A 27232-nucleotide genomic window follows, 5' to 3' on the forward strand; every position below is an offset into this window, starting at 1 on the left:
GCTATACCTTGAGTGGAATTTGGGTCATGCCCTCAAGTGGAAGTTGGGTTAGTCTAATATCTGCCCTCCACTCATGGTAAAGACAGGCCTTTTAGACTAGGTCAAGTATATGATCAAGCAAGTTCACAGTATAACAGATTTAACACCTCTGATACCTACATCAATTCTGATATATCTAACACATCCAGTAAACGATATCACCTCTAATGCCTACATCATTTCTGATATGTCCTACTGTTTTGGTGGATGTCATCACTCATAATACCTACATACATTCTGATATCTTCTAAGGTATAAGTTATCGTCTGTCATTTATCAAACGCAATAGACATATTCATTCTTATATCTCTAGTCTTATGATAGAAGTTATAACCTCTGATAGCTACATAAATTTGGAAAAAGTTCTCTCAACACACACATATATATATATATATATTTTATATATTATGATAGCTCTTACTCCTATGGTAGAAGTAATAACCTCTGATACCTACATACATTTTTATCTTATTCTTTTGGTAGAATTATTGTCAGGGCTGGGCTCAGCCCTTCCTTCTCTGAGCTGGCAGCTCAGCTGTTGTTTTTTCCAGCCATTGCCAGCTCCTATCTCTCCACAGTGACTCACCTGTTGATGATATCCTGCTCATCAGTCCTTCTTACTTAAGGCGTCCAGTCCAGATGATCTCTGCCTTTGCCTGGTCAACATCACAGAGATTCTGTCCTGTGTGCCTATTAAAGACTTGCTTGGTTGATGTTCCCTCTGGCTCCAGATCCTGCTTGCTGTTCCACTACGCCGATTCCTGGCTTCCTGGCTTTCTGGCTTGTCTGACTATCCATTCCAGTTACTGAACTTTGACTATGTTTTGACTATGTTTGTTCTATTTACTTTTATTATTAAACAAGTATGATTTAACTGTACATCTGTCTCGGTCTGATTCATGGTTTCTGACAGTTATCACCTCTAATACCTACATATATTATATCTCTTACTGTTATGGTGGAAGTTATCACCTCTGATGCCTACATTCTGAGATATTTTCCACTAAGGCTCTTTTCACACTTTTACAACTTTGGGGTGCAAATTTGATGTAACTTGCATAGGACTTGTCGCTCTGCAAATTCAGACCCACTGTTTCAGGTACAATTTTCATGCAATGTTTGAGGGTTAACAGTTAACATTTATGTCTATGGCCCTCAAGTTGCATTAAAGTCGGACCAAAGTAGTGCATAAACTACTTTAAAGTCGCACATATATGAATGGTTATTGTTGGAAAACATGGGGTACGACTTGTCCAAGTTACACAAGTGTGAATGGGGTGTTATAATATAAATTATCACCCCTAATACCAACATAAATTTCTCTTATTCTTATGGCAGAAGTGTTAACCTCTGATACCTTCATTCTGATATATTTTAATCTTATAGTAGGAATTAACACTTTTCAGATCTACAAAAAATTCTGACATCCCTTACTCTTAAAATAGGAGTTATACCTTATACCTACATACATTCTGATTTATTTTGCTCTTATGGAATAAGCATCCTTGATACCTACATAAATTCTGATATGTTTTTTCTCGTACCCTTTTGGGGCTGCATATAAATACATTACTGTACATGATTATATTTAAAGTTAAAAGTAAAAGGTCATATTTAGCTTCAAATTTCAACTGGATAACATTAAAGTGTCGTGACTTGGAAGTCGGTGTTTGCAGCCAGAAGCCTCAGGATATGAATAAAGGCAGTGAGGTCACTCCTTAATCCTCCCACAATATATTACTGAGATCACTGACCTTATGAACAGTGTTTAAAAAAGCTGACTCATACGACTGCTGGCAATCACTTTTCCCCTTCAGAGCTTATTTATTGCAAACCACCATATTATTTAATACAAATGTTAGCAGACCACTTTTTACACTTGGGGCTTATTCATAAAGTAGTGAATGTAATGCTTAGCAAATATTCACTGGAGGCGGATAAGTCACTGTAATTGAAAACACATGCACAAGAATATACTCCCGCTATGATAAATATAACTACTGATCTCTCTTGGTGCTTGTTTTGCCTTCTCACCACCTGATTTAACCCCCAAATGCCCTCACCACTGTGCTGTAACAATGTGCATTGTCCGCAGTTGCAGGGTGGTTGCAGCTTGGCCCTATTCACTCTAAAGTTTCAAGCAACATATTACTTACATGTGCATACCTTTGTACGACTGCCTTTCCAGCTTAAGAGGAGGTGGGTTGGTGGTAAAAACATAGCTCAGCCACCTGTTAATACCTCTTCCCAACCGTAAGCATAAATTATTTCTAATATGTGCAAGACCAAGGCCTATAGTATGCAGACTAAAACATTGCACGCAGAAAACATTGCACGAGTACACACACAGAAAACCTAATAAAACCTAGAGTTTTACTCTCATGCTCTGTTTTGCCTAAAGCACAAGAAGTGAAAAAAATTGACTGAGCTTTAACTACTCCTTGCTCTATCCAGAATAAAAATTAAAAAATGTTAACATTTTAGCTTCAGATATTCTTTGAGGTGTATCAAATCCCCCAAAAAATGTAATAGTGCAGCTTACCAATCTTTAGACACAGTAGCTGCATTTTTTTTTTTTTGCTTTTTTTTACTTTATTTTTACTTGGTGATCTGGCAAGTTATACACTTTCTGTCTTTGAGTGGCTACACTCACTCCTCCACTGTATTATAGTAGCTACCCTCGGACAGCAGCATGTAAATGGTAGTGTTAGATGGACTGGTAGATTTAAATTAACTTTACATAAATGACTGACAAATTAAAGCCTAACTGCCACTTACACTTTTTACAGTTAGAGATATATCTTTCCTTTTGGGCTAAGAATTTCATGAAATTAATAAAAGCTGAAAATTTTAGACACCATTGTTATGCCCTGTACACACGGTCGTACTTTCCGACGGAAAATGTGCGATCAGACTGTGGTGTCGGAAATTCCGATCGTGTGTGGGCTCCAGCAGACTTTTTCAGTTGGAATTTCCGACACACAAAGTTTGAGATCTGGATCTAAAATTTTCCGACAACAAAATCCGATTGTTTAAATTCTGACAATTGTAGACAATGCTGATGCACGTGCCACGTATGCGGAGAATAAATTACGAGATGAAAGCTATTGGCTACTGGCCTCTTTATAGTCCCGTTGTACGTGTTGTACGTCACCGTGTTTGGAACGATCGGATTTTCCGCCAACTTTGTGCGAACGTGTGTATGCAAGAAGAGTTAGGGCCAAAATCCATTGGAAAAAATCCAATGGATTTTGTCGACGGAATGTTTACAGGGCATTAGTGTTAAAGGTTTTTTTCTGAATGCTATAACTGCCATGTTTAATGGACAGCAGGCAAGATGAACAGGTAATACAACTGTCTAAAAACGTTACAAGGGGGACTCAAAAAAACCAAAGACAAATTGCAATGTATTTGTAATTTTTTGATTTTGTCTATAGTTCCACTTTAACCCCCCTGACGGTATTCCCGAGTCTGACTCGGGGTGGATTTTTCATACCAAAAGCGGTATCCCCGAGCCAGACTCGGGACTGCATCGCTGGATCCAGGAGGAGGTTTACTTACCTTCTCCCTCGGATCCAGCGTTGTCTCCCCGCTGTACGAGCGAGCCGTGTCTCGTTCGATGCATTACATCGCCGATCTCCGTTCCCTGCGAGCGTTGCGACGCACAGGCACGGAGATCGGCGCCAAATTCAAAAAGTGAAACAAACAGTAAACATACAGTATAATGTAATCTTACAGATTACATTGCTGTATGTAAATATTTCACATCCCCGTTGTCCCTAGTGGTCTGCCCAGTGTCCTGCATGCAGTTTTATATAATAAAAACTGTTCTTTATGCCTGGAAACTGGAGATTGCCCATAGCAACCAAAACTGTCACTGTATATCAAAAATGATTTTAGACCAGCTAGAAAACAGCGATAATAAATTAGAATCACTCGCAGAATTGAGCGATAGCGATTTGTGGGGAGATCCGTCATCAAATACTGAAAAGTAATGACAGTGACAATTCTGCAACTGAGCAAATTTCAGTGTTTTTGATTTGATTACATTATTGAATAATTTTTATTATTGTTATATTATTATTTGGTACAATTATTTATAATTATTTATTATATTATAATTTATGATTTAATTTTTCAAACTTTATCATACCCGGGATGTCTGCTAGACTCTGGTTTGGACAGATTTAAGAGAGTTATTCCTAAGAATTGCAGGACTACAATATAAAACGCCAAATTTTCATGCAAAATAATGGTACCGCTTTTAGCACCTAAAATCCGAAATAATCGTACCGCCAGGGAGGTTAAAGAAGAATTCTAGGTATGGATATTTTTACATAGTTACATTAGTCCAGCTTGGGCCTGTGTAACCATGTATATACCATACCTGTGGCATCCCCCTAGAAGTTGGAAATCACTGTAGTAGAAACCAGCATTTTTTTTTAACATTCTCTGATTGAGGTGGAAAGGTGGGGCAGTAATGTCACACTCTTCACCTCATTCAACCAGAGAATGTTTTGCATTCATTGGAAAATGCAAAACATTCTTTGAATGGTGTACATGCCTTCCTGTGTTCACAATGCAGCAGGGCAGTCACTTGGCATGGGACCCAGAAGCTAGTGGAGATCACTGAAGTAGGTGTGCCTACTAATTTGTCAGGCACTTATGTAATCACTTTATATAAGCAATTGTGAAAATAATTTGTCAGTCACTTATGTAATCACTTTATATAAGCAATTGCAAAAATATTTTGTCAGTCACTTATGTAAATTGTGTTCAGTAGATTGGGACTATATGAGGCTATCTATTGCCAAGATCCCCCTATATACATATTCTACCAGTTGTTGCCTCACATTGTACTTTATGTGGCAAATAAACAAAATATATAAGACACAATGGGGGTTATTTACTAAAGGAAAAACACTTTGCACTGAAAGTGCACTTGGAAGTAAAGTCGCTGTAGATCCGAGGGGGACATGCAAGGAAAATAAAAAATAACCATTTTAGCTTGCACATGATTGGATGATGAGCAGAGCTTCCCCTCATTTCAGATCTACCCCTTAGATCTATAACGACTGCACTTCCAAGTGCACTTGTAGTGCAAAGTGGATTTGCCTTTCGTAAATAACCCCCTATGTATTCACCCTGTGAAGAAATTCTTGTATGGGATGCACTGTAATATTCATGTAATTAATCCCCACCAGCTGTGTATGGGTATTGCAACTATATGAAAGATGTATGACCCTGCCAAGATTGTGGTTTTGATGTAAATGTATTTTAAATTGTATAAAACACAATACATTGTACTTTATATATTCTGCTTATTTGCCAAATAAAGTCCTATGCGTCGCAACAATTGGTAGAACAGGTATGGTATATGCTAAGTTACATTGGTCCAAGCTGGACCAATGTATTTATGTAAAAATATCCATTTGACAGTAAGTAAGCACTGATTCCAGTGCTAACGCGGCTGAATTTTTGCACCCTTTTTCTTTGCTGTGGACCATTTGATGTGATGTGACCTACGATTTTCAATAAAATACAGGATTTTAAGTCTTTTTCCGGTGTGCGGCTATCCAGAGTTTTGTCCTGCCTACCTGCCATACATATTCTACCAGTTGTTGCGTCACATGGTACTTTATATGGCAAATATGCAAAATAAATAAAACACAATGGGGGTTATTTACTAAAGGAAATTCCACTTTGCACTGAAAGTGCACTTGGAAGTAAAGTGTATAATTAGGCTCACCTGTAGGAAAAATGATTATCTCCTAAACTTGTACGGTTTAGGAGATATTTACCCTGCATGCAGCCACTGATGACAGCGGCGCATGCGAAGTGAAGGTCCGGTGAAGGTCGGGCTTATCGTGCCGGACCTTGCCGGAATGGAGGACTCCCACGCATGCGCGCAGAAGTCCTCCATTCCTGAAAAGTCTGGCATGATACGCCCGACCTTTGACATCATCGTGGCACCAGCCACTCACAGCACCGGAGCTGCGAACCTGGAAGAAACGCAGAGGGGAAAATGTCAGCTCCCTCAGCAGTGAGTGGAATGTGATGCCGTCGATTTGTCGTAAGGTAAGTATTTCATAATGAGCTAGGTAAGTATTTCATAATGAGCTAGCATTATGCCTTTACCTTACAGTTTTTGTTTTTTTCCGTTTGCGGGTATATAACCGGTTTAAGCATATTCGGTCTTTAGTCCAAGATGTTTCATCAATTTTTAAGATGCATGTTATTTCCATAACATAGTGAAAAAAAACAAAAAAAATCATAAAAGTACTTTAACACACCTTTGCTTCCAGAGTGTAGGCTGTCCAAAGTGGCATCAAGATATCGTGGCTGTATCCACTCACATATCCATGCTGGTGAAGGAGGCAGTATGTACTGTTTTCATACACATTCTTGGGTCTGCCGTATGGCAGGTTCTTTACATTTGACTGAGTTTCTAAGAATCAATTTTAGGTATGGTTATAACCAGTAGAGAGACTCATCTATTCCTAAGTTCTTTGTAAGACACAAGTATTACTTACTGCTGCTCTCGTCAAGATTTAACCTTGCATTTAGGGCTGATTCATCACCCTGAAAATAAATAAATGAAAAAATGTTATTTAACCACTTTCAGACCGGACCATTTTGCTGGTAAATGACCAGAGGTCTTTTTACAATTTGGCACTGCGCTGCTTTAACTGGTAATTGCGCGGTCATGCAATGTTGTACCCAAACAAAATTTGCGTCCTTTTCTTCCCACAAATAGAGCTTTCTTTTGATGGTATTTGATTGCCTCTGCGATTTTTATTTTTTGCGATATAAATGGAAAAAGACCGCAAATTTTGAAAAAAAATGATATTTTCTACTTTTTGTTATTAGAAAAATCCAATAAACTCAATTTTAGTCATACATTTAGGCCAAAATGTATTCAGCCACATGTCTTTGGTAAAAAAAAAGTCTTGTTGGTTTGCGCAAAAGCAGATTTTGCAGCTTTTAGTTTACGACTGCCTATCTCATTTCTTGAGGTGCTAAAATGGCAGGGCAGTACAAAACCCCCCCAAATGACCCCATTTTGGAAAGTAGACCCCCTAAGGAAATTGATAAGTGGCATGTTGAGCCCATTGAATATTTTATTTTTTTGCCTCAAGCGATTGAATAATGACAAAAATTTTTTTTTTTTTTTTTACACAAAGTTGTCACTAAATGATATATTGCTCACACATGCTATGGGCATATGTGAAATGACACCCCAAAATAAATTCTGCTGCTTCTCCTGAGTACGGGGATACCACATATGTGGGATTTTTTTGGGAGCCTAGCCGCGTACGGGGCCCCGAAAGCCAAGAACCGCCTTCAGGTTTTCTAAGGGCGTAAATATTTGACTTCACTCCTCACTACCTATTACAGTTTTGAAGGCCATAAAATGCCAAGATGGCACAAAACCCCCACAAATGACCCCATTTTAGAAAGTAGACACCCCAAGCTATTTGCTGAGAGGCATGTTGAGTACATGGAATATTTTATATTTTGCCACAAGTTGCGGGAAAATTACAAACTTTTATTTTTTTTTATTTTTTTTTTTACAAAGTTGTCACTAAATGATATATTGCTCACACATGCCATAGGCATATGTGAAATGACACCCCAAAATAAATTCTGCTGCTTCTCCTGAGTACGGGGATACCACATGTGTGGGATTTTTTGGGAGCCTAGCCGCGTACGGGGCCCCGAAAGCCAAGAACCGCCTTCAGGTTTTCTAAGGGCATAAATATTTGACTTCACTCCTCACTACCTATTACAGTTTTGAAGGCCATAAAATGCCAAGATGGCACAAAACCCCCACAAATGACCCCATTTTAGAAAGTAGACACCCCAAGCTATTTGCTGAGAGGCATGTTAAGTCCATGGAATATTTTATATTTTGCCACAAGTTGCGGGAAAATTACAAACTTTTTTATTTTATTTATTTTTTTCACAAAGTTGTCACTAAATGATATATTGCTCACGCATGCCATGGGCATATGTGAAATGACACCCCAAAATAAATTCTGCTGCTTCTCCTGAGTACGGAGATACCACATATGTGGGACTTTTTGGGAGCCTAGCCGCGTACGGGGCCCCGAAAACCAAGTACCGCCTTCAGGCTTTCTAAGGGCGTTACAGTTTTGAAGGCCATAAAATGCCAAGATGGCACAAACCCCCCCCAAAATGACCCCATTTTGGAAAGTAGACACCCCTAAATTTAGGGGTACACTAGTGAGACTAGGTAATAAATGACGGGTGCCCTGAAACTATAAAAAAATAACTAACCAACCAGCGTCACCTGTAACCGTTATATGGTGATCACTGGTGAAAGGGTTAACTAGGGGGCAATCAGGGGGCTTTATGCGGTAGTATATGGGGGTCCCTGGCGCTATAAAAAGCTGCGGTGAACCTAAATACCTACCTGCCTAACTAGCGTCACCTGTGACACTAATACAGCGATCAGAAAAACGATCGCTTATTAGGCTGGGTTCACACTGGAGCGATGCGGGAACGCCACAAATCCGCGGCGGGTTCCCGCATTGCATGCCTCCCGGCGGCAGTTCACACTGCCCTATGCGAACTGCTGGGAGTGTCAGTGAAATGTTAATGACACCCCCAGATCAGTTCGCATATCGCAGTGCGATCTGCAAACTCGGATCGCATGGTGTGAACACCCATGCTTTCCGATTCTGCTGCGGACCAAAAAAAGGGTCCCGTGCGAGTTTGCGGCGGGTGCGGCGGGTACGACACGAATTCAGCCATACTATCTGTATGGCTGAACTCGAATCGCACAGAGATCGGATGTGATTTGCACTGCAGTGCGGTGCGAATCACATCCGTTCTCATAAACCGCTGCAATGTGAACCCAGCCTTAGTGACACTGGCGACGGGGGGTGATCACGGGGTTAAACCTTTATTGGGGGGGTTAGGGGGGTACCTTAGAACTAAAGGGGGCTAACCCTAACTGCCCTAACAGTTATTACAGTCACAAATGACACCCGCCGGGTGATCAGGGGGTTAAACCTTTATTAGGTAATAAATGGCGGGTGCCCTGAAACTATAAAAAAATAACTAACCAACCAGCGTCACCTGTAACAGTTATATGGTGATCACTGGTGAAAGGGTTAACTAGGGGGCAATCAGGGGGCTTTATGCGGTAGTATATGGGGGTCCCTGGCGCTATAAAAAGTTGCGGCGAACCTAAATACCTACCTGCCTAACTAGCGTCACCTGTGACACTAATACAGCGATCAGAAAAATGATCGCTTATTAGGCTGGTTTCACACTGGAGCGATGCGGGAACGCCACGAATCCGCGGCGGGTTCCCGCATCGCATGCCTCCCGGCGGCAGTTCACACTGCCCTATGCGAACTGCTGGGAGTGTCAGTGAAATGTTAATGACACCCCCAGATCAGTTCGCATATCGCAGTGCGATCTGCAAACTCGGATCGCATGGTGTGAACACCCATGCGATCCGATTCTGCTGCGGACCAAAAAAAGGGTCCCGTGCGAATTTGCGGCGGGTGCGGCGCGAATTCAGCCACACTATCTGTATGGCTGAACTCGAATCGCACAGAGATCGGATGTGATTTGCACTGCAGTGCGGTGCGAATCACATTCGTTCTCATAAACCGCTGCAATGTGAACCCAGCCTTAGTGACACTGGCGACGGGGGGTGATCACGGGGTTAAACCTTTATTGGGGGGGTTAGGGGGGCACATTAGAACTAAAGGGGGCTAACCCTAACTGCCCTAACAGTTATTACAGTCACAAATGACACCAATGCAAAAAAAAATAAAAAATGCAATTGGTGTCACTGTGACTGGGGGGGGGCAGGGGTAATTGGGGGGTGATCGGGGGGTAAAGGGGGGGTGTGAGTGTGCCTGGCATGTTCTACTGTACGTGTGGTGTGTTGGTGCAACTCACCGATCCTCTCTCCTCGGTGCCGGAACGAAAAATACCGACACGGAGGAGAGATTACATCACTTCCTCTCCTGTGAGGAGAGGAAGTGATGTCACAGAGCATTTCTATTCGTCGGGAGCGATCGCGAGGGGGTGGCCATGAATGAATGGCCGCCCCCTCATCCCGGATCGCTCCAGAACGAATGCCGACCGCCGCAGGCACCGGGGGGGGCCCGATCGGGCCCCCCACCCGCGGGAAGGCAGGGACTTATATATACGCCCATATGCCTGCCCGTGACATTCTGCCGACGTATATCGTCGTGCGGCGGTCGGCAAGTGGTTAAAAGACACCGCCGATGACTTGGTTCTCACAGATCCCTGAGAGGAAAGCTGCTGGATGTTTGTCAGCGTCTCTCCTCTCTGCTCCTCCACGCTCACTGGAGCGATGAGCTGTGGAGGGGTGGGGAGAGGCCGTCTCAGCATCTCAGCGACTTGCAGGGATGCTGAGACTGCCATCAATCAAGGCAGCTGGTGGATCCAGACTCCCAAGTCAAGATGATGCGGTGCCCGGACTGATTCCAGTGACGTCAGCGGAAAGCAGCCTTCAGACCACTCTCCGCTGAAAACAGGTCACAGGAGTGCCAAACTCCTGTGACCCATAGGAGAAGGCCAGCCTAAAAAGCTCAGATTGGACTTCTTTAAGAACTGGTAATATGGAAAGTTTTGAAGTGTGTCTATAGCCAAAACTCTTCTTTTTTTTTCCCGGGTGGGTAGGAAAATTTTGGACGATGGGAAGTCTCTCCAAAGTAAGAGCAAATACAAAAAACATGATTTGGCTTCAGGTAAACTATAGGCAACATATTTTATAAGGAATGTCCTCTGAATACTTCAGAGGCAAGACTATTTGAATTGGCACAGGATCCATACACATACATTTTATATATATATATATATATATATATATATATATATATATATATATATATATATATATATATATATGTGTGTATTTATATTTTGTAAACTGAGAATTTTGATCCAAAAACACTCATAAGATATTACAAATGCAAAGTGCAATGTAAAAAAACCTATGCAGCTTTGTGATCTAAAGCATAAAGTTTTTATTTACTTATACCCACCAGATGATTGCATGAACAACTTAAATTGGAAGATGGCACAACGAAGGCACAAGTCGAAGGGCTTGATTTCTCTAGCACATAAGTTGGATTATAAAGTGGTTCTCTTAGTACATGGTTTAAGCTGCCATGAGTCCCATTGTTAGGAGCTGGGCTGATTTTTAATAGATCTGTTAAAAGGTAAGGTTCTGTTATTAATAGTTATTCAAACACAAAAGGTGCTCTAACTCCATATTTTCCTAATTTTTCTAGGTGGTCTGCTACCAAAAACATGAGGGAAAAAAATATTTATTTGTCATGCATTCACTTGACCAATACTATATGGATTTCAGTTGTCCCAGTGGTCTGGAAGTTCTTTTCTAGTGCTAAACATCTGATTTGGCTATGAATGTATAGGAGGTTTGTTGGTATAACAACTAATGCCCCTTTGCAGAGCATGTCTTTACACAAGATACTATTGTACATTACTTTGTCCCTTAATCACTTTATCTTTGTCTAGATCACTGCTATCAACATTCTGAAGCACAGGAATCCTCTGACATTGCAAACCATTGGAATTGTGGCCTAATTATAATAGATATAAAGTGATAACCATAGGCATGCGCACATGTGCATTAGTATTAACCAGGGACAGCACCAGGTGGGTGGTTGGGTGCGCCAGTGGCCTGTGTAAATGCCCCCATTATATTAAAGGCTAGGTTCAACAGTAGGAAAATGTTACACCTGTAATTAGGGTGTAGCAGATGACATTTGGGACCAAATGTCACGCGCTTTGTAAATTTTATTTTTTGCCTCAGGACCTTACAGTACTGAGGGTTAATTGTGTAGGTAGGCCTTAACACCAGTCTGGCCAGGCCATGATTGATGTGATGTTCTGCCTGGTCATGTGAGCGGTGAGGTGCACATGACCAGGCAGAACCAGGCTTGGTTGGATGTTTGGGTATGGCCCTCTCGGAGCCAATCAGCGGCAGTGCCGGACCCGCTGAGGAGTCTGGGAGGGGGTACTTAAGCAGGTGTGGGTCACGTGTTTGGGGTTCTGGAGTTGTTCGAGAGACCCGTGTGGTCTGTTCTGGTTCCAGGACCAGAGTAGCCCCATGAGGGGTCCCGGTCACGGGGTGTTTGCCCTCCAGCAACATGTTCCTGTCAGTGGCCCCTGTTAGACCCGACTGGTCTGGGGTAGGAATCCGTCTGTTCCCGAGTCTTGGAACCTGATGGTCCGAGGCGCTGTAACTGAGGGAGGATTCAGAGTGTCCGGGTGTGCTCTTAGCTTGGAGGGGCACCACAGCTCATGCAAGTGACCGGGGGAGGAGTCTTCGGAGGAGGGCCGTCAAGTGGCATCCTGAGAAGTGCCTGGTTACTGAGTTTGGAAGGACATTGACGAGTCCACACTTTTCCAGTACCTCAAAGGAAGCGGGAAACATTCCAGGTACAGTCGGAAAAAGGTTCCTGTTTATCTTCGGTTGATTGTTCAAGTTTGAGTGCTGACTGCCATGACCTCTGGCTAGAGGTCTGTTCAGCCTTGAAGTACCCAGCTGTGAGTGGCTACTCTCTGAGAGGAATTAGAGACTTTGTTAAACCTGCAGTTCAAGGTACCTGAGTTCTTCACCCATGCCCTCTGTTCCCAAAGAGACTGTGTTTTGTGAAAGTTCTACTGCAAAATAAAACCCTTTTGAAAGGACTTTATCTGTGTCGGTGTACAAGTCATTGGGTATCAACCCTGGGAACTCCTAGACATGGAGGAGCAGGCCAAGAGAAGGTAACTGGTAAGCCCATTAAGTCAAGGCCGCCCTGCAATGGGTTATGGCAGCTACAAGGGCATAACGTAATATGCTCCCAATCAACTGTCTCCCACCAACAGAGCCTCCTTTCTGTGACAGCAGGTGGCGTTCATGTGTGTTTGAGATTTGGGGTGCACATACTAATGGAATGGAATGGGAGTGTGGAGCACCGTAATGATCTACAGCATATGAAGTGTCGCCCCTGGATTGCAAGACATCTGGTATAGGCGAGAGGTTGCGATTGGCTCTTACCATAACGCTCCTTACGCTTTACCATCTAGTAAGCGCATTATTTTGTCGGTGGCTGGATACATTAGTGATAGGTGTGTGGAATCACTGTGGTGTGCCCTTTTTGAAGCTGAGCAATTTGCTTTCAACACAAAGATTCTTTTTTTTATTATGGACTTTTATTAATTTATTAAGTCAGAGACTTTATGATGAATGTAGTGCTGTTTTATTATAAGCTACTTCTATGTATTGGCGCAGCTCTTTTCTTCTACTTTCATTGATTGTGTGCGTATCCCACAGTTGAGCAGCAGCCTTGTGATTTTCAATTTTTTATTTAATATCTACCTTTTTTATTTTGACTGTTATTTTTTTAGGTCTCAGCACGGTTTTACCCCCATTGTTTGAACAAAGAGAGCTATGGGTGTTATCAGTGTGTTCAAGGTCATATTTGTTGAGGCATGAAAGTTAAAGGGCAGTAAAATGTAAATGCAACTGTATACTTGTAACAACAAAATAGGAACATTCCCCTATTCCTGGCATAATTAGGCAAAGAAAAAAAAATATTTTTTATTTTTTTTGTATTTTGCACTAATTTGGTCTGTTTCCATATATGTACGGCTTAATCGGTTACAGAAACAATAGACTCACATACAACTCCAGAACTACTATAATATGAATTTGCTGATTATGAGATTACATAGACCATAGCAGAGCCAAACAACTACAGGGATCACATGAAACAACAACAGCGTTTTGCTGACCTATATACAACATTACTATATACTGTATATTACACTACTTCTTTTCAAGGACAGACTAATTGTGGCCATGATCATTTTCACACAATTTAAACACTATTATTTGCAAAAACAACCAAACAAACCAAAGTCATCTACCGCCAATAGTTTCAAGCATTGTACAATGTTAATAGAAATTGTTGGTGGTTCATTAAAATGATGTTTGCTAATTTCTGGGATCAAAAGCTGCTTGAAAGTGCTTAACACCAAAATGTGCTAAATGTATAGCCAGGATCTTTGTAAACATTTCTGATAGTTATGTGTATTACACTAATACCCATAGTGGTCAATAATTCATAAAGAAAGGTAGGGCTAACCGCTTATAATCTATTAAAAATGTAGACCTTGGCTGCTTTTTTATCAAAGTGAAAGCTTTGTTTTGCCTTATCTGTAGCACCCATGAGTTACCAGAATATTTTGCATACATATGCCAATGCTATTTAGTCAGAAAATCTCCTTCATTAATGAGATATGCATACATTTTTTCCCGGGGAATCTCATTTAGAATGTAGGCGGCACAGTGGCTATTAAAGATTGCATCTTACTTTCAAGGGCGTGTATTAACTGTTCATATTCTTTCATACCAAAATGTTAACCAAATAGGTCTACATTTTACAAAATAGCCACTTGCAGTTACTGAGTGCCTGCCATTTAACATAAGGCCCCTTTCACACCAGTGGACTGATAGGGTCCGCCTGTCCGGTTTTTAGGACCACCCTTTTTCTCTATGGGGCGGCAGATGACAGCTGTCACATGCCGGCATCCGATCCAAACCAGTCCGCTAAAAACAGACTGATAGGTTTACGTTCACCGTCTGTCTGGCAGATTGGATGGCAATCAGGTGAAAACAGACATGCAGTTTGTTTCCATCTGACCGCCCCATAGAGAGCAGTGGGCTGTGCCCGCTATGCATAGCATAGAGGATATGGACCTGTCATCCACCTGCTCAATGGGGTTTAGCATAGAAAATGCAGTGTGCGCATACTCCTAGGTAGCAGAATAAACCTGACATTTACTTTAATGATTGTGATATGTGATAAGACAGATATGAAAAAATGGTGCATAATACATACATAATATTGTAGTAGAGTACTCTACATGATACATACTTTGCAAAATTAATTTTAAAAGCACTCAGTTCTAATAAAATCACAATAATGTAGATAAAGAAGTGATCCTGTATTTTTATGAAGAGCATTAAAAATGTAAATGTAAATATGGTCCAGAGGTTAAAGAAAACGCTTATAACTCACCACACATCAAATTATAAAGTTCTATATTGTCAAAAGGTTCCACTTCCACTTTCTCTTTGAATCCTGGGCCGTGTCCTATGAAGATTGCCTAGAATACAAAAAAGGGTAAATTTGATGCTTAGTTTTATTTATGAATTTAATCACGATTCTTAAAATGTTAAGGGCCAATTTATAACCACAAGACTGCAGTAACATTATTCATTAGTGCAAACAATGTGACAATGTGCTTTACATGTGTTGTGCTACAATGCTATTCATTGTGAGGGTTAATAATAATAATACATTTGATTTCTAGGTGCCTTTCAGAACACCCAAGGTCATCTTACAAAGATAGCAAAAAAAAATGATAAATAAAATAAATATACATTACATAGACATTAAATTACAAAAAAAAAAAAATCTATGAAATCAAAACAGTATGCTAAATTAAAGAGATGCGTTTTAAGATGTGATTTTAAGATGGGTAGGAAGTCAATGTTGCCGATATCAGGAGGCAGGGTGTTCCAAAGTCGAGGGGCTCGCATTCCCATAGTGGGCGGGTAGATGGAACATTACGATGGATGGAAGAAGAAGTCCTGAGAGTACGGGAGGATCTGTTGATATGCAGGAAATCATAAAGATACAGAGGAGTGAGGTTGTGAATGATCTTAAAGGTAAGTAAAAGTATCTTGAAACTAATATGATGTGTTTGGCCAAAAGTCAGTGGAGGCGCTCAAGGACAGGAGTGATGTGATTAAAGGAGGGGTTCTGGTGACGATGCGGGAAGTAGAGTTTTGAATCAGTTGTAGTTTAGGGACTTGAGAAGGAGACCAAAAGAACGGGGTTGCAATAATCTATGCAGGAAATGACCCGATTGTGAACAAGAATAGCAGTGCTATTGGGTGTGAGGAATGGACGGAGGTGATTACTCTTGCATAGTTACATAGTTAGTCAGGTTAAAAAAGACACAAGTTCATCTAGTTTAATCAAAAAAAATAAAAAAATTATAATAATAATACAATGCCATAAACATAATCCTTCACCAAAGACGGAAGTATGCTGACCGTGTAACATTACTGATGTGGGCTTGGAAAGAGAATGTACTGTTGAGAATGGGTTAATGCACTGCACCTGTGTTTTTGATGTGCTGCATTAACAAAAATGCAGATCAGATTTTTGGTCCATTGTAGTGCATTAAGCTGCTCATTAAGGAATGGTGTAAAGATAGTAAACGTCCATGTGTAAAGTCCATTAAATCCACGTGTGAAAGAAAAAAAACAAGAACTTTAAGCCATGCTAGCTGTAGTCAACCATAGAGTGAAACCCTGTAATGCTGCGTACACACGATTGGAATTTTGGTCGGGAAAAGCTCTGATGTTTTTTTTATGGAATTCGCACGGGATTTCACTCAAGCTGTCTTGCATACACACGGTCACACCAAATTGCGATCGTCAAGAACGCAGTGACGTACAACATGTACGACGGGACTAGAAACAGGAAGTTCAATACCCAGTAGCCAATAGTTTCCATCTTGTAGTGGAATCTGAGCATACGTGAATTTTTGCACGTTGGAATTGCATACTCACGATTGGAATTTCCAATAGAAAGTTTTTCCATCTCAAATTTTTGCTGGCGGGAATTTGGCCAGCTAAATTTCCGATGGAGCCTACACACGGTCACATTTTCCGATGAAAAGCTCTCATCTGTCTTTTGCTAGCCGAAATTCTGATTGCGTGTGAAAGAGATAAAAAGAAACACGGCGGGGGGGGAGGGGGCACCAGACTAAGTGTAGCAGTAAAATAATGGATTTATTACACAGCTAATTGGCAACTTACATGAAAACGAAGTAAACAGGCATATCTGTATATTGCGGTGGCAGGATCTCCTGGAATCATCTGCTGTGTCCCGATGTGTGGAAGCTGCTGCTGCTGGCATGTCGGGGATGATAGGCAGAGAAGCGATGGCAAGCAACTGTGGCCATGCTGTTCACTGGTGCTAGCCACTACTTCTCTGAATCGCATTCTCAGACATACCAGTGGCACAGCTGAAAATGTGCTTCCCAAATTAACACTCTCTTTATTTTAAAGCTGTGTTTAGAATGCAGAGTCTCAGATTTTGAAATTGCTAAGTAATCACACAGGTAGATGAGATTAATGTGCTCCCCAGACAGATACTCTTAACACTCTACAGTTTGTCTGGGAGATCCCACTAGTGGTGTGAAACCAAAAATCTGTAGAGTCACAAAGATGGGGGGTAGGGGGTGAACAGAGTTTACAATCCGTTTGTACAGAGCAGTTCGGATTCAAACTGTAACGACCTCAAAATTCCAGATTTAATTATTTTTTAGTGCCTACATGGTTTGGAATCAGGAAACGCTTTATTCAGACCTATTTTCCTATTTGTTCAGCACATGTAGCCAGTTTGACGTCTCGTCAAAGGTTCACTTTAAGGCTTTGGGACACAAAGCTTAATTTCTATATGTATGATATTATATAGCTTCAGTAAGAAATGTGCCTACCTCCATGCTCTTGAACTCATTGTCATATCCATGGTTTCCTCCGCCACAGAAAGTATAGGTGTTGTCCCTGTTTGACAAGAAAGAGGGAAGTGATCATCTTCTTCACTATAAATGTTCATGAGTGTAGATCCATTTTTCATGCCCACATTTCCCATTTCCTTTAAAATAATCCTACAGGTCAAAAGAAAATATGAGACTATGGCTATGAGTACTGTACACCTTAATTTGTAGCTACATCCCCATGGACCTCTATAAGTAATACAAACACGCTAATAATTACAACTAATAACTGATTGTCATGACCCATAGATCCATTTGCATATACTATACCTTACAACAAGCCACTGTCTGTCCACATAGAGAGTAACTTTGTCAATACGTATATTGTTGGCATAGTGGAATCGTTTAGGTAGGTCTTGCTTCAAGTAAGGCTTAAAATGCTGGTCCGGTTTGCGGCACTGTCAAAATACAACAAATCATGAATAATTTTGCCAACGTAGTGTGATTAGTCCTCTGTTATGACTCACTGCCTGTTTATTGGACTTCCCAGTTCAAGCGTAGAAGGTCCTGATAGCCAGAAACCAGATAGTTCTTCTGTGCACTATTACATGACATGCTGCTAAAAGTAATTTTTTTAATTATTAATATTGCATTAGCTGCGTGGATACATTTATATAAATAATTATATTAAAAGGATTCAAAGCAGGGGTGGCTAGTGTTAATTTAAAATAACCAAAGGCCTACATCCCCAATAGATAACAAAGTATACATAGAAAATGACCCCAGGGACTTTACAGACGAAGTAGTAATGTAAAATAACATGATTTTATTAACCATACTTATTAAAATCAATAAAAAACAGCAAGCTAAATATGAATATATAGACCCAATACAACAATCATGTTAACCTGACATGAGACCTGCCCCATAAAGAGGGGACAATGTAATAAAAAAGCCCCCATTCCCTCATATAATAGATAGAGGGCTGAAGTAATTACACCCAAATTAATTAAGCAAGACATCATAGTAAGAGCAGCCAATTAGTTTCAAAAATCCCACCACAGCTGAGGAACCATGCAAGCATCACACCAAAGAGCACATCCTCAAATACTGCATGGGCCCAAGCAGTCAAATATGGAAGGTGTAAGGTCCAGAGTACATTGTGATAGTAATGGCCACCTCCAGCAGTGTCATACAGGTTCATCAGCTGTGGTGGGATTTTTGAAACATTTGCATGCTCTTACTATGGTGTTTTGCTTTAATAATTCATTTTCATTCACCTGTTACCTGAGACCCTTCATACACCCCCAAAGAAGAGGAATAAAGGGATTAACCTCCAAATGCATCCAGTGTTATTGCTTCAGCCACCTATGTATTATGTGAGGGAAGGGGGCTTTTCATTATTATTTTCCTTCTTAGTGGGGCAGATCTTGTGTCAGGGTAACTTATTGTTGCACTGGGTCTATATTTTCAGACAACCATTTGGGGTCCCATTTTCTTCGCTGCCAGCCAAGTACAGTGTTATAGCTGACCTGTGAGTTTAGATTTCTTTCTCCCCATGAGGTCTTTCCTCCCCTTAAAGGGGCAGGACATATTAATTAATATTACATATCTATTTGTTTTTACAGTTTACTTCTGTACCCAACTCCTGATGAATGCCAGATAGCCATGAAACGTGTTAAGTTTCCATGGGGTGCTCAGTCAAGCCTGGCTTACTACCTATTCACTGGCCCATATATATCTTTTATACATTTAAAATTCATTAAGTAGTATGTAACCACTCATGTATATGTGCATCAATCTTATAGCAGCTCTGTTGCATATGAGTTACCAATGCCTGTTAATAGGAAATAACCTTTATTATACTCTATCATTATCTACTATCTCTTATGTGCTTGGCATTTGCATGTGCAGATATATGAAAATACTTTTTTGTATCTGTTTTATATTATTGTTACAAATAAATAATGTTTACCAACCACTCTACCTCCATAAGCCAATTGCCTCATTTAAAGTCCTGCTTCACCCCTTTTTTGGTTACGTACTCGTACTCGGAATGGAGGTACATATAATGTGCCTCATTTAAAGTCCCAAACTCCCCCCCCCCTTTGTGTATATATATTCATATTTAGCTTGCTCCTTTTATTGATTTTAATGAGTGTGGTTAATAAAATCATGTTATAATTTCACACTACTACTCTGCCTGTAAAGTCCCTGAGACCATTTTCTATCTATACTTTAATATCAATAATCATGGTTCCCTAAAACTCTGATAATGCATATAACATAAGGATCACATGATGGAACTAGGTTAAAATAAAATAGGAATGGTGTAAAATAGTGTATCTTCTAATTTACTAAGCCTAATACCGTATGCCAGCTTGCAATGAAAACATTTAACAAAGAGCTTTTGATAATGTATTCCAGCATATCTTATTTCCAAGCTCTGCTAAATGTGTATGGCTGATTTACTAATGGTGAACATCTCTTGCTTGTTCTAACATAGAAATTAGGCTTCAATGTGTAAATACATTTTAAGTTTGTTTCAATCTTTTTAGATCTTCAGATATTTTTAAATTAACACCTGGTGATCCTGCCAGAAGATCAGCAGCACATTACTAATGCCGCGTACACCCGATCAAACAATCCGGTGGAAAAGTCCGGCAAACTCAAATCCCCCCGGCGGACTTTTTTTACCCAAAAGTACGGCGGACTCATTTTGAGCACGTCTCCAAGTAGCTGGGGCCAGCGAAGGAGGCGTCGCTGGCCCCGGCTACTTGGAGACGTGCTCAAAATGAGCGGACTTTCCTCCGCGTGTGTGGGCGAGTCCGTTCATTTCAAAGGTATGGCGGATAGTCCGGCGGACTTAGTACGCCATATTAGTCCGCTGAAAAAGTGCCGTGTGTGGGCAAGTAGCCCGTTCGGAAAGTCCGGCGGACAGTCTGGCGGGAAGTCTGCCGGACTAAGTCCGCCGGATAGTCGGCTACGTGTGTACGCAGCATAAGGAGAAGTGATTGACCGCGGTCTGGATCAAGTGACAGTTCTATCCAAACCACCAGCCAGTCCCCAGAGCAGGCCCTCTCCTTTCTCTGCAGTGATTGGTTGTTACAGTATCTCACAAAAGTGAGTACACCCCTCACATTTTTGTAAGTATTTTATTATATCTTTTCATGTGACAACACTGAAGAAGTGACATGTTGCTACATTGTAAAGTAGTGAATGTACAGCTTGTATAACAGTGTAAATTTATTGTCCCCTCAAAATAATGCAACATGCAGCCATTAATGTCTAAACCGCTAGCAACAAAAGTGAGTACACCCCTAAGTGAAAAGGTCCAAACTGAGCCCAAAGTGTCAATATTTTGTGTGACCATAATTATTTTCCAGCACTGCCTTAATCCTCTTGGGCATGGAGTTCACCAGAGATTCACAGGTTGCCACTGGAGTCCTCTTCCACTCTTCCATGATGACATCACCAAGCTTGCGCTCCTCCACCTTCCGTTTGAGGATGCCCCACAGATGTTCAACAGGGTTTAGGTCTGGAGACATGCTTGGCCAGTTCATCACCTTTACCCTCAGCTTCTTTAGCAAGGCAGAGGTTGTCTTGGAGGTGTGTTTGGGATCATACTCTGCTTCAGTATGTCACAGTGCATGTTGGCAATCATGGTTCTCTCAATGAACTGTATCTCCCCAGTGCCTGCTGCACTCATGCAGCCCCAGATCATGAAACTCCCACCACCATGCTTGACTGTAAGCAAGACACACTTGTCTTTGTACTCCTCACCTGGTTGCTGCCACACCATCTGAACCAATTAAGTATATCTATCTTGGTCTCATCAGACCACAGGACATGCAGACCAATTTGGTGGAGTGTGCTGCGTATGATCTGAGCACTGACAGGCTGACCTCCCACCCACCCCTTCAACCTCTGCAGCAATGCTGGCAGTACTCAAACATCTATTTCCCAAAGACAACCTCTGGATGTGACACTGAGCACGTGCACTCGACTTCTTTGGTTGACCATGGCGAGGCCTGTTCTGAGTGGAACCTATCCTGTTAAATCGCTGTGTGGTCTTGGTCAACATGCTGCAGCTCAGTTTCAGGGTCTTGGCAATCTTCTTATAGCCTAGGCCATCTTTATGTAGAGCAACATTTTTTTTTTGAACTTCCAGTGACCAGTATGATAGAGTGAGAGAGATAACACCAAATTTAACATACCTGCTCCCCATTCACACCTGAGACCTTGTAGCACTAATGAGTTACATGACAAATGGCTAATTTGGGCCATTTTCACTTAGGGGTGGACTCACTTTTGTTGCCAGCGGTTTAGACATTAATGGCTGTGTGTTGAGTTATGTTAAGGGGACAGCAAATTTACACTGTTGTGCAAGCTGTACACTCTTTCTTCAGTGTTGTCACATGAAAAGATATAATAAAATATTCACAAAAATGCGAGGGGTGTACTCACTTTTGTGAGATACTGTAACAGATCCAGAATCATAACAACCAATGATGTCACATGCATGCAATGTCCCCAGCATCACTAGAAAAGGAACCGGAGCTTCCTCCATCTAGACCTGCAGCCTGCTCTGCCTCCCAGCTCTTGCCCTCTGCCTGCCTGGTGCTAAAAGGTGCTATGCGGGCACTCTCATGGGGACACCTAATGTAAAAGGGTACTGAGGTGAGGTCAACTGATGTAAGGAGGCATTCTGAGACTTGATGCAAGGAGGGAATTCTGACAGGGGCGCTCTGATGGGGACAAATGATGTAAAGGATCACTCTAAAGGTGGCCACTAATGTAAGGGGGCACCTGATGTAAGGGATCACTCTGATGGGGGCACCCAAAGGGGACCTAAAAGAAGGGGGCACGTAAGGAGGGACATTCTGATGGGGACACCTGATGTAAGGGGGGGCATTCTGATGGGGACATCTGATGTAAGGGGGCACTCTGATGGTGCACCTGCTGTAAGGCATCACTCTGATGGGGACAGCTAATGTACACCTGATGTAAGAGGGCACTTTGAAGGAGAAACCTGATAAAAGTAGGCCCTTTGATAGGGACATCTGATGTATGGAGGCGCTCCGAAGATTGACAATAAATATTTTTGAAATGTTATTGAAAATAACTAAATATATACTAGGATCATTTTGAAAAAAATCATTTTAATTTAAGCTTTTGTTGATTGCAACTATTTAAGGCATCTACAGGTTATGTAAAAACGTAATTAAATCACGCTATGTATTTCTGCATTTGAATTTTGGTGTAAATGTTTAGAAACACTTTAGAATACCCAGCACATGTATTATGGTATTAACATACTAGAATTCAGCTAGTGAGGAAATTGTCAGTCATGATGACTAAAACTATTGTGTCATTGGCAGTACATTCCCAAGAGATATCTTTGATCTTTAGCAATAAATAGCTGCAGTTGCTACAATCTTTTTACTAGCTGTTCCATGGAATCCCAAAAGGAAATGTGTCAGTACATTACCATTTTCAAATGACAATCATAGAAAAAAAAAAAAAAAACAGACATGCTCCCAACCTACTGTTTTGTACACACAAGTTAGGCTGAAGCTTGCAGATTCCTGCATCCACACTATACAGAGCATATGGACGAATCTCCAGCTGTGACTATTATATCCTGACAGAGAATGAGCATTTTTCTCTTTCTCCTTTGTATACTTTGTTACTAAAGCCAGGAGCCTGCATTCACTATATCTGGTCTCCCACAGTACTCAGAACATGGAAATGCAATTATTTTAGTAAATATAAACAGCTAAATACCTTTTCTCATCAGCAGTTAGAGCAGTCTTGTGACTTCTAGCAGTGTCCAGCCAAGCACTGGTTAAAGTTTGTAGGAGGAGTTTTTAACTGTCCTATGAATCTGAAAGACACCTGACCCTCTGTCTGGACAGTGCTGATTGGCCCTGTACTGATCACGTGCACTCTCTCAAGAAAAAAAAAACTCTCTAGCAATACACACCAAACTGAGCATGTGCAGCCTGATTCTATATGTTCTGTGTTAACAGGAAATTAGGAGAGGGGGATCAGAGAAGATCAAACAACCTTTTACACAATGCTGAGGATTAACCCATTAGGTTCCACAGTAAGTATAACAAGCATGCTTTTCTGCATATACAGACTAGTTTTACCGCTGTGGGTTTAGTAACACTTTAATTTAATTTGGACTGATGGAGATACCTGAAATGATTCATAATGATAATGTGTTAAGTAATATTGCTGGCCAAACTATAGAAGGTTTTTTTTTAAAATAGCAATGTTTGTGGACTGGGCGGGGCTTAGTTTACTATGTTTTGCTTCTTTAGGCTTGGACCACAGACTGAACAAAAACTTTTCTTCATGTTTTAATTCCAGCTTTGAATACAGCCTATTATCAATACGTATCCTATAGAAGAAGGTGTGACTTGAGACTGTATATGTGCCAACTTTCCAAAACATTATATTACACACCACACAAATGGGTATCCAGGACTTTTTAGGCACTAATATCAGCAAAAAAACATATATGTTAAAAATCCAATGTTTTATTGTTACAGAAGTAAAAACAAACGTAAAATAGTTTGCTGATCAAAAAATGTCATCTCTCACAGATTTTGCGTTTCGCAAAATGTATTGCGTCATCAGGAAAGCTTTCCTGATGACGCAATCCATTTTGCGAAATGCATAGAGGCTGCTGGGAACTCAGTTTTTGTCACTTCTGGTACCATGGGAAAACGAGGCTCGGAACGCACTTGCAGACTGCGGGACATACGCCGCTACTGGAGCATTAGCGAGACAGGTCTGAACACCATCCCCACACATACGGCTGGACATGCTTGGTGCCGACACAGGCACATGTGAGTTGAAATTTTTGTTTTTGCATTTTAAATAAACTTTTTACTATATACTACACTATCATGGCTATTCATATATCTCTATGAGAACTAGTTAGTGCAAGAGGTCCCCATATACTGCTTGGAAAGGCTGTTGGTGAAACCTTTAACGGAGTGGTTATCCTAAATGAACCAAAGGCGCATACACAGACTCAATCTGGTGAGTGGCCAGTTTGGCAGGTGGTGGTGAAGTCACTTGATTGGTGAATAGAAGAAGCACTTTATAGAAGAAGCAGATTAAATAGGAGGAATTTAATGGCACTGGAGTGATCACTCGCTTAGGACATTCATGTGGCACTGGAATTGTTTTTCTTTTTTCTATTTTTCTATTTTTATATATTGTTTACATATTTTTTATGCTTGTATTTTCCATCCATATTGTCTATATTAATTGCACTTTATATAGGGGGATGAGAGTAAAGTGAGGAATTTAATTGAGGCACGGCACTTTATGTGGTTTTGTATAAAACACTGTGGAAGTGATATTTGATACTAAATAATTGTGGTGATAGTTAGCGCAATCCATATTACACGCATATTTTGTATTAGATTTGTTATTAATCCTACACCAATTAACAAAACGATCAGTTCTGTCTGCAAAGGTTGACATTGTTCTCCTCACTCCCCCACTTGGCCTTATGACCCCTAATGACCAAGCAGCTGCCAGTTATACAGCTCATGTGTGCTGCCACAGCAACCTGTCTTTTGCTTTGTTTATTGGACTTGGTATGTCCTTCTGCTCCACCTTCTGCTTGGTGCTAGTTAGTACAGTTCCCAGCTAGATACCCCCTGCCTTTCTTTTTGCTTCCAGTAGTTCCAGTTCATTGCAGAAACAGGCCTTAAGAAGTCTTTATCTTCTTACACTTCAAAAGACTGGAAAAAAAACATCTGTACTACACATATCCAAAAGTAAATTGTGTTGGATTCAAATTCTGTATCTTATAGAAAAATTAAGTCAGCAAGTGGCCATATTGTCCACACAGACTTGGTCTAAGGACGTTTTTCATTCAACCTATCGGCATTTGAAACAGAACATGTGAGTAACCGAGCTATTGAAATTCAAGAAGTGATAAGATTGTTAAAATCACAGGAACTCTGGAACCCATGTACATATCTCACTTCTGTATTGACAAAAAAAATTAAAAATAAATCAAATATAATCCTCTTAGATGCACTCTATAGAGTACATTCACAGAGGTTAAGAAATGTTCCATGTGTCCATAATTTTATGGCTTAAACATGCTAATGATCAGTGCAATGCAGCTAGAGAACTGGTCAAGGTTGTCTGCATTAATGCTATGCTTTCTTTGCAACCACAGCCATATATGTAATTTTATATGGACTGTATACTCCTGTTATTGCACAGAGGAGCCCCAAACATGCTCTGCTGGGGTCCCCCGCTGGTGCTCTAGGCTCCTTCTCTTTTCATCATGCTACCAAAGAAGTTGCTTCCTATGGGGGCACTCCTGTGGGCCCCCGCGCCAGGCAGTGCACGTCTATTGACAAACAGCATGGCTCAGCACTGCCCCCCGCTCTCTGCTCACAGGATTTGATTGACAGCAGCAGGAGCTAAAGGCTTCCGCTGCTGCCTATGTGAGCAGAGAGGAGAGAGCCACTGCAGATGGCTGGATCGATTAGGCCATTTGTTACCGTAATGTAGAATGCATTAAAGTGGTTGTAAACTCTCTAAAAAAACAACAACCTGCAAGACAAAGGCATAATGAGCTAGTATGCATTGCATACTAGCTCATTATGAAATACTTTCCTTAGAACGCCGCTGGGACCGCCGACTTGTCTCCCGGAGTTATTTCCAGGTTTGCGGGATCCAACGATGTGATTGGCCAGAGCCACAATGTTGTCACTCCCGTGCATGCGCGCAGGTGCCGCCAGTCATGGCACAGTTACTAAAGAAACAGCATAAGCGAGCCATTTCTTCAGTGCACATGTGCCAATGACGTGGGCACATCCGGTTACATGGTACCTACAGGTAAGCCTTATTATAGGCTTACCTGTAGGTAAAAGTGGTAGTACAGGGTTTACAACCACTTTAAGGTAAAAAATGTCTAGCCTTTAGAACCACTTTCAAAACATATAAAATATCAAGTGTTCCTTATAAATCTTAAGCACTATTTATTAGACTTACATGACCTCTTGTGGCATTTGTTGTAACTACAATAGACTGTAAAATGTTCTCCCTTTTGAAGATCTACTGCTATAAACTGACCAACACATATATTTTCTAGTGTTAAGAAAAATCTGCTTGAACATTTTGTTATAAGAATACTCTTAAACCTTTAGAAAATAATGTTGTGCGCAGAAAACAATTACCCTCAGATCAAATATCAGAAGAAAAAAAAGGGTTTATTTACTAAAGGTAAATTGGCTCTCACTCACACTTTAATAAGCTTAATGAGTTTAGTGAAATTTCAGTTTGTAAATAATACCCAATCATATGCAAGGAAAATAAAAAACAAATAAAAAAAAAATGCATTTTGCTTGCACGTGATTGAATAATGGAAGTCACTAAGCTCTGGGGAAGATCCCCATTGCAAAGTAAACATCCTATTTAAAGTGGAAGTAAACCCATCGATTTAACCACTTGCTTACTGGGCACTTAAACCCCCCTCCTGCCCAGACCAATTTGCAGCTTTCAGCGCTGATGCACTTTGAATGACAATTGCGCGGGCATA

The 27232-nt window shown here is 40.9% G+C and overlaps 1 protein-coding gene across 3 annotated transcripts in view; it reads right to left on the reverse strand.

The window, feature by feature from the left end:
- The window catches only part of ENPP3 (ectonucleotide pyrophosphatase/phosphodiesterase 3), a 210104-nt gene that overhangs the window by 38222 nt on the left and 144650 nt on the right, over positions 1-27232 (reverse strand). For all 3 annotated transcript variants that reach the window (XM_077486862.1, XM_077486861.1, XM_077486863.1), the window contains 6 exons: positions 17977-18104; positions 17647-17713; positions 15150-15237; positions 11097-11263; positions 6573-6621; positions 6333-6487 (listed from right to left, as the gene is read on the reverse strand). In XM_077486862.1, the coding sequence (XP_077342988.1) occupies positions 6333-6487; positions 6573-6621; positions 11097-11263; positions 15150-15237; positions 17647-17713; positions 17977-18104 (654 nt within the window). The remainder of the gene's footprint in view (positions 1-6332; positions 6488-6572; positions 6622-11096; positions 11264-15149; positions 15238-17646; positions 17714-17976; positions 18105-27232) is intronic.

Source organism: Lithobates pipiens, unplaced genomic scaffold (assembly GCF_037356315.1).
Source record: "Lithobates pipiens isolate NorthernLeopardFrog02 unplaced genomic scaffold, aLitPip1_a1.2 Scaffold_18, whole genome shotgun sequence".
Taxonomy (NCBI): domain Eukaryota; kingdom Metazoa; phylum Chordata; class Amphibia; order Anura; family Ranidae; genus Lithobates; species Lithobates pipiens.